The sequence below is a fragment of the Calidris pugnax genome, unplaced genomic scaffold (assembly GCF_001431845.1).
Source record: "Calidris pugnax isolate Ruff unplaced genomic scaffold, ASM143184v1 scaffold8, whole genome shotgun sequence".
Lineage (NCBI taxonomy): Eukaryota > Metazoa > Chordata > Aves > Charadriiformes > Scolopacidae > Calidris > Calidris pugnax.
Genome location: NW_015090830.1, coordinates 19,369,117 through 19,382,038, shown reverse-complemented (window position 1 = coordinate 19,382,038; position 12,922 = coordinate 19,369,117). Strand labels below are relative to the sequence as shown.

Sequence of the window (12,922 nt, the reverse complement as noted above, 5' to 3'; positions counted from 1 at the left end):
CAAAACAAGGCATTTTTCCCCTACTCAGACTCCTGCAAGCAGCTGAAATACTTTTTTTCTGAAAGGCTGCAAGCAGTTGGCTCTTGATGAATACAGTGATTAAAAACTTCAATAATATTTCACGTAAGCCCAGAACCAATCTTCCCCCAGGCTTCTTTATTTCAGAAGCACCTCCTTTCTCCAAAACATCACCAGGAAATGACATTTCACCAGCGAGTGTACGGCACTGCAATAAAATAACAGTGCACCCAGGAACTGTTTTCAAATTCACATCAAGAACAAGATGAAGGTATTAAAAACAATTACAAAGGTCTGGCTGAGGAGACAGTCAGCCTTCTCTTTTGCTGTCTGCTTTGCTGGTTCCCAGAGAGCACAGTGTGGCTTTAAAAACCTTGTGCATCCTCCTGAAGCCATCCCAGCTGCATCCAGCCAAGGAAACATGCTCAGGCAAAGAAAATTCAGTATTTTTTTACTGAATTCTTCTGCCATAAGTGAGACTGCTCCTTATCAGTTAAAAGAAACTGTCCCATCAACTGATATAATCTCGCTGTTCAGAAGTTTGCCTATGCTCCCAAAGAGTTGTCAGCTTTACCATACTGTTCATTGCAGTGAGGGGTCCTCAGCCCTCCATGGTAATAAAGAGGCCTTTCTGTACAAGATGAAATTTTAGGCAAGTTAAAAAAAACCCAAACACACCACACTTTTGACTATAGCATGAATAACATTGTGGCTGACTTTGTTTGTCTAACTCCCTGTACATGCAACTTCACTGTCAGGAGCATTTATCTCGTACTGTGGGAGTTTTGGTGTCCACCAAAGATGTTTCATTAGGACCTTCTGTTGTAAAATGATTTGCAGTCCTGACACTGAAAATCACTCTGTGGTGGAGGGAGCTTCACTTCTGTCCAGAAGCAGGATTACAGTGAGAATTAACTTCTTTCTTGCCCCAGTGTGGTACACGGGCATCCCTCACACAGTATAATCTCCCTTTCCGTTTGCTCTGAGATTGCGCCTGTCCACAGATGGAGCCCATCTGTCACCCACGGTCCATGTCCTGAACAACCTTCTTAACACTCCACCTTCTAGCAGAAGAGGTCACTCAAATCAAACCCCAGATGTGGGCTCATCTGGTGTCTACTATCTGCAACAACAGGACCGCCCTATAGCATGATCTTTTCTACCTGTTCTGTTCACTCTACAAAATAACCTAATTACCTAATAACGACACTCATGGACAGACCAACTGCAAGGCAATGGCATTAGATGCCTGCATCAAAAGCTATGATTTTCACCTTCATGACTAAGTAAGTGCCAAGGCAATGCCAGACTTTGAAACTTCTGCATAGTCACTATAGGGATATCAGAACCAACATAACTTATAAACATATAAAGTATATGAAACTATTCATTGTTTCAACATTCAGCTTGTTAGTGACAATACAATAATGAAGACAGAGGATGGGGGACTTGTTATGATCAAACATCATGATACGAGTATTGATGTGCTGAAAGGAACCATACATAATAAGCATAACGTTAAGGTCCTCGATCAATCAAACTATGGATTTTCTACCTCATCTTATGCAATTATCAGACACCAGAAAATAACTTTTCCTACTACCCAAAAGGGGTTTTTGCCTACTGACCACTGAACTAAAGCATTCATCCCTGAATAAATAATCAGAGCTTTTAGTCTGATAAAGATACAAAATGTTAGCACTTGGAAATCTCAAGAAAAAGGCAACATTTCAACCTTAAATACCAGCCTGCCTGACTCGGTTTCTTCCAGACGTCTCCCAGAAAAAAACTCCCATTAATTTCAAAGGAAGTTTCAACAGATAAGGTCATGTGTTTTGACCCTTACTGCTTTCGATATTTAAAATAATTGAATCTATTGTTGCAGCAAATAAGAGCCTAATAAAATACTTGTATTACTATTTATTTTTTTATAATTACTGATGTTCTATGCAGGTGGGAAAGCTTGGTTGCATGCCTCTAGGACACTAATGGGAAATATTTTTTTTTCCAAGCATCACATTTATCAGTGGACTAGAAGAAAATAAGCCTGTATTAGGAAGTTTCACGCTGGCTCTCATTATGCCATCTCATAAGCTTGTCCTTTGATTTATTATAAAAATTAAATATATTTTCTCAGTGAGATCAGAAGTATTAGATGAGAGGTCATGGTAATGCTGGCAGAAAAATGCTAGTTTTACGGTGCAAAATCTTTTGTATTACACGTACTAGGTTCAACCAACGCTGCTGAATTGCCAGGGGAGTCTGGTAGGATCCTGGTGGATTCCTGTTCCCCAGGCTCATGGATGATGGAAACTGTGGGGTCCCCAGCTCTGGTACAGCCCAGAAGTAAATCTCTCCCAGTGCCTCCTGCAGGGTGCTCAGCAAATTTGACATCCTTGTCAATTTTGCTGCAGTTAGAAGCAGGGGAGCTGACAGGAATACCAATTTTGCAGAGCAGCTGCAGGATACTGGTAGCTTAGTAGAAATGAAAATTAAAGAAAAAAAAAAAAAAGAAGGTTTTGGATTCAGCTGAGATCAAACCCAGTACTGCAATTGACAAACATTCCTTGCAACCTGGAGACCCAGCTTTTAAATTAGTTCTTCAAACCCCGAAGTCCCTCTTACCGGGGAGGAGATGTGATGGCATGTCTGATTAAAGCTTCCTTCTCCTCTGAGAAAAGGAAATACGTATTTTTTACTCTGGTTATAATCAGTGTGTACTTTCCAAATGTTTTGGTAAATGGGGCACCTCTACGTAACACTTCTTGTAATGCCCAGAGCAGACTATGCAAGCCAGCTTCAAACTAATCAGTCACAGCAGCATGCAGCTCCACCCCACCTCCCAGAGCTGGATAAACCACACAAATAAACACCAGCCAGGCTTTGGAAACCCATGGTACATCCTGAACTGCCACGGTTATCCTCCTAGTTGGAACCAACTAACCCAGCATGCTGGAACTAGCTTCAAAGGAGTTGTCACCATGGTCTCCATGTGTCCCTAAGGGCTGTATGGTTATCATGGAAATCCTGCTACCCTGCACTATGGTTATGACTGATACAGAATGTGAAGACAAGCCTTTTGTTTTGCAAAAAACACGTCATTTTTGGTGACAATAGTTCTCAGCTGCCAAGTCAAAATATACAATCATCACTCAGAGTAATGCAGCCATCTATTCCAGTTCATTAGCCTCTGCCTGACGGATTAGAGAGCAGTTGAAATAACACACAGTAAAAAGCACCTTTGGGTATGAACCCTGAAAACTCTTATTCTGCATTTAGCCTCATGCAAGAGGTTGCATTTAGATAAATGGGACTTCCCAAGCAATTATGGGCCTTTTTCAGGAGCACAGGCATCAGGGTGCCAGAAGTTACGGTCAAGTCCTGCCTGAAAGCTTCCACTGTGCAGGAAACAGGTCAGAGAGCAACTGGGCTGTAACTCAAGCTGCTTCTGGCACGTAAAGGGGCAAGATTCTCACTGCCTGATTTCTAGTTCTAGTGAGAACAATAAAAAAATCAGAAGAAAATTCATGTTTTCTCACAGACCATCCAGGCTAACGACTTGCAAAACCACATGTAGTAGTTATTAGTCATCATGGAAAATAAAGAGACCTTCTAAACAGATCATCAAACACACCATGTACAAACTTCCACTACGTGCATCAGTGCCTGGACCTGGGATTCTTCCACAGACCAATTTACAATATTAAACCACGGTTTTGCAGTTTTCCATACTTATTTTTTAATTTAAAAGAGTCTTAAACCAGGAGTGTTAGAAAGCAATGGCAGAAGAAGGGGTGTGGCGGGAAGAGAGATTTGTTTTTCTCAGAAAACAAGTGACACATCTTTCCTGCCCAGTGGAACAAATAATTTATGGTTACACAAGTTACTCAACACCATGTCAACTCCTTTGTCATGTATTTTTCTCACTCCTCTATTAGCATTTACAGGAGTTTGAATGTGGCTGAATCCACCACTAGTGTTGTCTTTTTATACTGCCATTTCCTTTACCCATAATCTGCTAAATCAATGTAACAACATCTCTTCTGGGTTACCCTTTAGCTCTCGTAGCAGAGCCTGAATATACAGCTTTGGCAAGCTGCTGCTTTAATTGTGCACCCGATGTGTTGTTTTGAGGTTTTTTTAGAGGAAAAAAAGCTGGTACCAAAGTTAAAGATCTCTTAGGATCTGAGAAATATCTCCAAGCCAGGCTTCCACAACCTTTAAAACCTGTAAAAACAAGGGCTGCACTATAAATTTTTAGCCTTGTCGAGCCAACAGCTCCAGGTTAACAAACCAACCCAACCGTGACTATTACCTGCTGAAGTGTGCTTGAATTTTTCACTCTTCTTCTTCCTCCATTTCCATGGTTTAAAAAGTCTTCCAAGAGTGGCAAATTTGCTTCTTCTTCTGATCGGAGGTGTGTGAGTCCCAGGTACCAGAGAATCTGAACGCATTGCAGCCAGTCTTTCCACTTCCTCAGCTATAGTTTCAGCAAGAAAAGGAGAAAAAAAAAAGGGGGAAGGGGAAGTAAAATTAATGCTTTAATAAATTATCAGAGAACCACACAGATGGTCAAAATTTTCCAGTTACAGAGAACAGTAAAAAAGGGAAAAAAATTGTAGTCATTATTTTAATATTATTTTCTTTCAGTGGAATCCATAATTTACTGTAAAGATCAGTATTAGAAATCAGATTCAACAGGAATATGGATTATTACAATAGCAAAGTTATAATCTTTAACAAATTGTTCTGCATCACTCTAGACAGCTGGCAGTCCATCCGCCAGCCATTCCTGGGGAAGCGTGAGAGAGACTGGGGAGGAGAAATCTCAAAAAAAATGATGCAATACTGCTTAAAAGAAATACTGCAAATCTTTTTTTTTTTTTTTTTGCAATTGAAAGAGACATTTCCATGAACTAGTATTTATCAGGAGCAAGGACCCCGACAAATAACAACCCTCTGGTGCCATTACTGTGTCCATTAAAACTGCCTGGGTTACAGAAGGGGCTGCATTAGGCATTTCCTAGTGACAGAAAAGGTGCTAAAAATTGAGGTGGTTCCTTCCAGTCCCACTTTCCTGCCCACTCATTCCCCTCCAATTCTTATGCTTGTCTTTTAACACAGGGACTTGGAGAATATTAATAGAATTTGTACTCAGGGCTGAATTCCCATGGGGGTGTTCTGGGTTTTCACGGAGCTTCTGTTGTTAAAAAATTCAGCTTTCTGCAGCCTTTACACTGTAATACACCATGATAGTCTTAATACTTTAAAAAAATTAAAAATCTGAAGAATTTAAATTATCCTTCCTCCCTGATGAGACCAAGAGAAGTCTGGGAGTGGTGACTCCATGCAGTTACGTTGCATGGTCCCCGCCTCACATTTGCAGGGGAAAGATGCTGATAGTTTTGAGAAATAATGTTCCTGTCATTAGAGGCACAGAGAGACCTAAGCCAGGACCAAAATGGCAAACACCAACAGGGGGATGGTACCAGTAGCCCAGGAGAGAGGGTCTCTCCATGCCAGAGCTGCCAAAGCTGCAATAAGCTCTCCCAGCCCTGGGCTGAAGTACACACTCTCTCTCTCTAAAAAAAAAAAATAATATCTGTGCAGTTCAGTCAGCATACAGGAGAGGGGTTTAGTGGTTTTCTGTTAAGTTGCTGGTATTGTTTTCTGTTTTTTTTTTTAAAAGGGATATAATTTCCCAGGCTTGTGTTGTATTGCGACACTGCCAGGAAAACTTACTTGCGTGGTTTGTACACACGGAGTCTGGATTCATAAAGACACAGATTGTCACCTCTCCTGCAGCCCAGGGTTTCTATTTCGCCTCTAGTATATCAAGTACCAACCTCAGCCACGAGCACAGGCTCGGGAACCTCAGCAGGAACATTGCTCTGAAGGGATGAGCACACCTACGCCACACTGACAGAAACATCAGAGATTTTGGCTGGAAAATTCTTATGTGTCTCAATGGAAAATTTTCCAAGGCTTTAAGTATGCCAAAATTAGGTGGGTTTTCATGGGAATCACGTTTCTTATCACAAAGGAAGTTCCATTATCAGAACTCCAAACTGAAACAGTATTTGAGCCCCCTAGGTTTTTGAGAGAAGGTCTTTTGTTTGATTTTTAACACTGGCAACACAATCCGTTTTCCTGTAAAATATCACTGCCAGATAGAGCTGCCTGTAACTTTCTGGAGAAGAAAAAGCTACCCAGCAAGACACAGAGAGCCCAACTACTTCAGTGGAAATGGTTAAAAACAACTATTCTTTGGGGTAATGGAGAGAAAGACAGACATTTCCAAGAACAGCTTCTTTCCATTTAAAGCAGAGGTAAAAAAGGTAGTCTGGGCAAAGCATTTAGTTCTGTTCGAGCTCTTTGTGCCTGACTGCCCAGAGCGAGACCTTCTTACAGAGAGAACCCATTTCAAGGCTCTGTCCTGTGCAGGGGCTGGGACATGCTGCATCAAGGCTGGAAATTGCCTGGTTATGTGGAACAAATTGCGAGGGTAAAAAGAAGAGGAAATCCAAAATTTCCTTACATTTTCTGATTTCACCGGAACCTGCTGGGCTTTGAAGACCAGCACTGGGTAAAGACCACCTCCCTTGATTTGCAGATCCAAAGGGGCCATGCCTTTTCTCCTTCCTCCATTTTTAAGATGCCTCTCACTAAAGCACATAACATCACATTGTGTTCCACTGCTGTGAGTTTTAGAGATGCTGCTAAAAGTAATGGGCTGGTATTGTCTTTGCTGTCTTACTTGAGGGATACAGGGTGCAGAAGCAGCTCATTGAGTAAATTGGGAACAGCAAACTACTGCTGCTGAATTTGGCTTCCTGCTGCATAAACCCACAGCTGAAACATAATGAAATTCCGCTTGCTGCTCCCCCTCTCTCCTTTTCCCCCTGTCACTGAGCCACCATTTCTGCTACACAGGTGCTTTAGTTACTGAATCTCAGAGTTGGCAACAACCCCTCTTTGGGAGCTGGTCCTCACTGGCATTGCTGAGGCCATTCCCTGGAGAACTGACATCCCTTAAAGATTCTTTCCTTTTGCAACATACATCCCCTCTGTCCCATATCAGCTGAGCTCTCACTGCCCCCAGGAAGCTTTTCCCGTTCAGGATAAATGAGCATCACTAACACTGGAGTTAAAGAATTTACCCAAAGGGCAGGTTCATTAAAAGCCAAACACAGCATCAAAACCATTTCCATATTTTGACTCCCCTTCCCTGAATTTCAGTATAATCTCTCACATGGATCTGTGCCCCGGGAGTCCCGCTGTGCTTTCCATCAGCCATGGACGTGGCGCTTCTTCATCCTCTCCAAACATACACAGCTTTGAGCTAATGCAAGTAACAGCTCTTTTTCCCCTCTCTCGCTCCTATTTCTCAGAAGGACTACCTCATTTTTTTTCATGAAAAATACTCTCAAGAGCACTGCTAATCCAAAGGATAATAATCACTGGCTAGGAACGAACCACATTAGCATAAAGCCATGACAGTTTTAATACAGCAAGAATAAAAGCAGACCACGATGCGAGAAGCAAACGCCAGATCTCTGCGCTCTTCTTTGCTGCTGCATCTTTTGCTCAAGTTGGCCGGGTTTCTCTGCCTTTTTGGCTCCTGAGGACTATTGACTGGCTGTGGGCTGCGACACCCACTGCTGACAGCAGGCTCCGTAGGCTGCTTTCACACACTTGCTGTTCCCAAAAAAGGTGGTACTTGCGTGAAAGGAAACCAACCCAGGCCTTGCACTTTTTTTTTTTTTTTTTTGCCTTCAAAGAGGAAAGCAGTTCCAGCAGTCCCAGCTTGATCAGTCTGCTGAACTGGGAGCAGTTGAGAGTGTTTAGAAAAAAACACTCTTAATCACATTTTGGTACACGGAGCAATCTCATTGCTGAAGGCTGAAGCCCACCCATCCCATCCATGATCTTTAATATTCCCGTCCTCACCGGTAATCGCAGTAGGTTTCCTTTCAGACCGTTTCTTAACACTCATAGTTCATAATCAGAGACATGATTATCTTAACAGACAGTTAGATTTTAAGCCTTCCTAGGAAACACCAATGGCTGCATTGTGCTTTCTGTTATACCTGTGCAAATCTGTAGTAACAGGCTGAAAATGATCTTGGCCCCAAAGATGCAATTGACTAAATGTGCCATTTTATTTAATGACAATAACTTTGCTTGAGTAAAACAAATTAACAATATACTTCTTATTCCTAATCCACATCCAACCAGGCTTTTATTCTGCAGATTAGTTTCCAACAAACTCCTGTTGCAAGGTTTCATTTGAACCCTACACTCAGAATATCCTCCACTTGAGACTGCACAGAACTTAGTCCAGCAGCTTTGTTCAATCAAGATGCAGATGCATCATATGTCTTTTTGAATGACAGGAAACCTGAGCGACTACTCTAATTGCCAAACACTTATGTCTTCTCTCTACCTGAACAGGAACAGTTTCAATTAAAAAAGCACCTTGTTTTTCTTTCAGGAAAATGGTTCATTTTCTGCTCTTCTATTATCATCTGTTCAGTTATTTCCCTTTAATTTCCCTTTGCACCTGGAATTAATTTTCATCAGCCCTCCCTTTACTATTTGAATTGCCCATTTAAACTTTTCCTAACTTCTCAAAGGTCTGTTTTCCAATGAAAGACGAGGGATGGCAAGCAGCAGTCTAAACTCAGTCTTGCCAAACAGGGATGATTACCTCCTCAGTTGACAACAGCTCCCACTGGATGCGTGCATTTGCAATGGCACACACTGGGTTGGTGTAGTGGGTTTATGAGCCATGAAGAGGCTGTCAGTAGCTTTCCTTTGCATGCTAGGCAGCACACGTATTTTCCAAACCCCTGCCAATTATTCCCACTCCCCAGGTGTGTCACACTTTGCATTGTATCCATAAACTGAATTTCTCACCCTTCACACTTGCCCATTTCAGCACAGGCATCAGACTGTGGCACGGCTCTGCTCTCTCCTGTGATCTCTCAGCGTATTTATTTCTCTTGTTGGAAGAGAATTGCAAAGATCAGCTTTGGAAGTCCAATCCCTTTAGGACCCTGCTTTCATCTTCCCTACATTTTGACGTAAAACGTTAATTATTCATGCTGATTGCAATCTGAAAGCCATTTTTTAACCTCTGCAAACTATACTGCACTGCATGCATCGCTCTAAACATGTCTTTATTGCTATGAAATCTTGCAAAACACCAAGCACTTTCTGTAATTTAACACAGTACACAAGATTTTTACTTGCAACAAAAGCACTTTATGAGGTTATGCCATCAATAGCTACATAATCTCTTCCTATAAACCCCACAATTATAGAAAATAAGGATTGGTAGATTTCGCTGATATCTGCTATTTTTTCTATCCCTTATTGCTCTTACGACTCACTGGGTTTTCCATCTCCTAAGTGTTTATTACATACAGATTTGGTGCTAAATCCAATAAACAGTACTGCAGCTCCTCATTTCTGGGCACCAGTACACTGGAGCAGAATCCACAGGTCTATCCTGGGCACCACACACACTATGTGGAGACTCAGCAGTTCCAAAACAGGACTCAGAGCAGCCACTACAAGTGGAGCACAACCAAAAGCCAACCGAGAGAGAAACGGGGCAAGCAGAAGCACACCAGAGATCCTACCTTTGCTGGGGATACACGAAGGCAATTCTACAAGTGCCAGGAATTGCTCTGGCAAGAAGCTTCAGCTTGAAAGGAAAGGAAATGTTACCCTTCCTAAAGGCAAGCAGGGAGGAGATGCAGTTTGTGCTTTTAAGAGAGCAGAGGAAGTAAGATGAGATGCAAAGACTTTTCCATTAGAGCAGCTGGAGCATTTACTTAGGAGACAGAAGAATCACTGGGTCACTTTCATCCTCCTCTGGAGAAACTTCAAGCCCACATCTCCCATTTTCCTTGGGAACATTACTGTGCTTCGTACCATGATGGATGGGGAGCACTCCCTATCTCTCTTGCTAAAACTGTTATTATGAAGAAGTCAAGACCTAGTGGGTCTTAAAGAAAGCATGAGTGGAAGGAAGGCTCCTGACAGTTAGGGCGCTCATCTGTCAGCACGAACACCCTTTTCCAAGACCATGACCAGGCTTTGCCCTGGATTAAATAACTCAAACCTCCTTCTGCTTCACTAACGGATTGAAAGAAAAGGCTAGTTACAGCTGTGATTTGTAGAGAGCCTGATCCTGTCCAGTTGTGCACAAAAGAGAACAAAGGGGATTGAAGATGCTGCCTCTCACTGTCCCTTTCTTTCACTTCTGCTACAGAATCTTCTATCCAAATCATGAGGGAGGAGAGAAGAGAGGTGAGGCACCATCTCCTACATCCTCTCCCCAGAAAGGAGGAGAGGGTGAATGGGTAGATGGATCCCTGTTACCAGAGCTGGCTGGGCACCCAGCAAGAGGGAGATGGGTTTCAGCCTGTGGAGGGCTGCCATAAAAACCTCCTGTTCTGGTGTAAACAGCAGTTACAAGCAGAATTTCCCACCCAGAGCATAAGCTTCCAAGGCATTCTCCTCATACTGTCATCACACCTCCATACTAAAACCTCATCTACTGAACAAAGCTGGCCCTTTCTAAGTAACCATGACAGGAACATGCCCAGCCCCAGCCCATTGTGTGCGACCTGGAGTGGAGCAACCTCTAAGTGCAAACATGCTGGGAGCTGGATGAACCCACATTCGACCCATTCAGCTTCTGAGACTAGAAACAAACTGGGTAGGATGGAACTGACCTGCCTACTTGCAACTAGTTGTGTCCCCTAGCACATAGCATTAGAAAAACACAACTATTTAAACCTCCTTAAAAGGTATTTTGTGGAGCCTACAAGAGGAGATTAAATCTCACAATATCAAAAAATTCAGATGAGAAACTTGAGCATGAGTTATACCCACAGGACTATTTGCAATTCAAGGCTCTAATATGGGCAACAAATGAAATGCGACCAGGCAAAACAGTTGCAGTGGTGCAGTGACCACTGCCTTACAAGTGGGCACCAACCACTGGCAACACCAGTATCTCCTCCAGTACATGTGGGCAGGACTAAGCACTGTGGCTCAGGGGTCCTGGCTGTATTGGTGCAGACACTTGGGCTGTTAAGCAACCTGAACTGTCATACCCAAACTCATCAAGTCTAGAGATAAGTATCATCCATCACAGCACAAGTTCTTTCTGAAGGCCAAAGCCATGGATGACACAGAAGCTGTCTTCCTCCAGGAGAGTCTTCAACCCATTCAACGAGAAAAAACAGAACTGAAACCCATCTAATGGGCTTAACCCATTTATTTAACCCAATGAAGAAATAGCTTATAACATGTTTTCCTATGTTTTGTTTCATTGAAGGACTTGCTACTGATTAAAAGTGTCTTCTTGAAGGAGCTGGTAATGATTACATCCTTATGGTTGGATTTCTCTCTTATACAAGCCTGAGTTGCACATTCTACTCAGCTGCAAAAAATAAAAGTAATCCAAGAAAAGGATGTGGCCAATGGAAGGCCATGGGCTTGTTGCTCACTTTTTGCTAGGCCTCTGCTACTGGGTGATAATTTTCCTAATTGCCGTGTGGACAGAGGCAGCCCGGCTCACACCGAAGAGAGCACCTTGCCCTACCAGCTCCTCACTGGGAATGAGGGAAGCTCTCCCAGGCTAAAGGGTTGAGCCTTTCTAAAAACAGACCACGAGTGCTGAGGGCTGGCTGTTTATTTTGAGAAAGCCCAGAAGAAAGAATTTTAAATGCTTCTAATTTCTTAGGGGACTTTTGATGGACTTAGCAATTTCTGATCTTTATCTTTTGAAGATCTCATAAGTAGGAATACCCAATATTTATTTTACTAAAAATGTGCAGTTTAGAAGGCATATCTTTAGACTATTCAGAAATTTGAGAGGGGCATGTCCTCTTATTAGAAGTAATCCCATACAGGAAACGGCACTACAACCCTGAAACTTTCTAAACACAATGGTACCATCTCACCATTATCATTATAAAGATAAAAAATTAAGTTCTTAATTACTTTAACGGCCAGGAGAAAGGAACAAAGTACCTCATTTAAGAGCTAGAAAGTTCAAACCATTCCCTTGTAAACTCTATATTGCTTCTCTTGGGAAAAAGAAACTTCTATTTCTGTTCTTTAAAGAAGTTGATAGGAAGTTGGCCAAGAGGAAAAGAGTAATTATACCAAATGGCACATTTATATTGAGCATAAATGTAAGTTAAAAAAAAATAAATCGGTAACAGTCTAGCAAAAACCCAATCTTTACTGGACTCTGAAAAGAGACAGCTGGTATCCACGTTCACAGATTTAAAATAAGGACTAAATACTTCTGCTTTGAGTACCTAAGTGCAGCTACATAAGGTCTTCGCTGATTGTCAGTATAATGGGAATTCTTTTATTGATCCAAATTATGTTTAGTTTAGACCCTTGGCTGTGGTGAAATATCTGTTTAGGCCCTTATGGTAGAAGCCTGAGTTTCAGAGATGAATACTCAGAGGGGAGATGAATACCCACAACTCCTTTGAAGTCATGAATAAAGCATAACGAGTTGCAGTTTAAAATACACGGAGTATTTCTGTGTGGTTTTCATAGCTATGATTTAACTATTTTTCACCTTCTTTTTTTAGCATTAAGGTCTAGGGTGTCTCATGGTTGCTGAGCTCTGCAGGCTATTGCTCTTGCTCTGTAGATTTAGAGGAAAGCCTCTGATTTTAAAAACTGCTGCCTTTAAAAAAAGATGGAGCCCATCAGGTAATCAAATTGCTGTATCTACCTAAGAAATGTTACAGCCAAAGGAAGGACCTATGCACGTAGCTTCAGGTTCATGAATAATTCTGAGTCCAGCAACCAGAAATAGCTCAGAAAATGAGAAAGAGTGTGGATCAGAGCTAAGGGAACA

The 12,922-nt window shown here is 42.0% G+C and overlaps 1 protein-coding gene across 5 annotated transcripts in view; it reads right to left on the bottom strand.

Moving 5' to 3' along the window:
- LOC106887409 (phosphatase and actin regulator 1) overlaps nt 1-12,922 on the bottom strand; it is a 179,964-nt gene that overhangs the window by 128,276 nt on the left and 38,766 nt on the right. For all 5 annotated transcript variants that reach the window (XM_014940906.1, XM_014940902.1, XM_014940903.1 and 2 more), the window contains exon 2: nt 4,334-4,498. In XM_014940906.1, coding sequence (XP_014796392.1) covers nt 4,334-4,472 — 139 coding nt within the window. In that variant the 5' untranslated portion in view covers nt 4,473-4,498. The remainder of the gene's footprint in view (nt 1-4,333; nt 4,499-12,922) is intronic.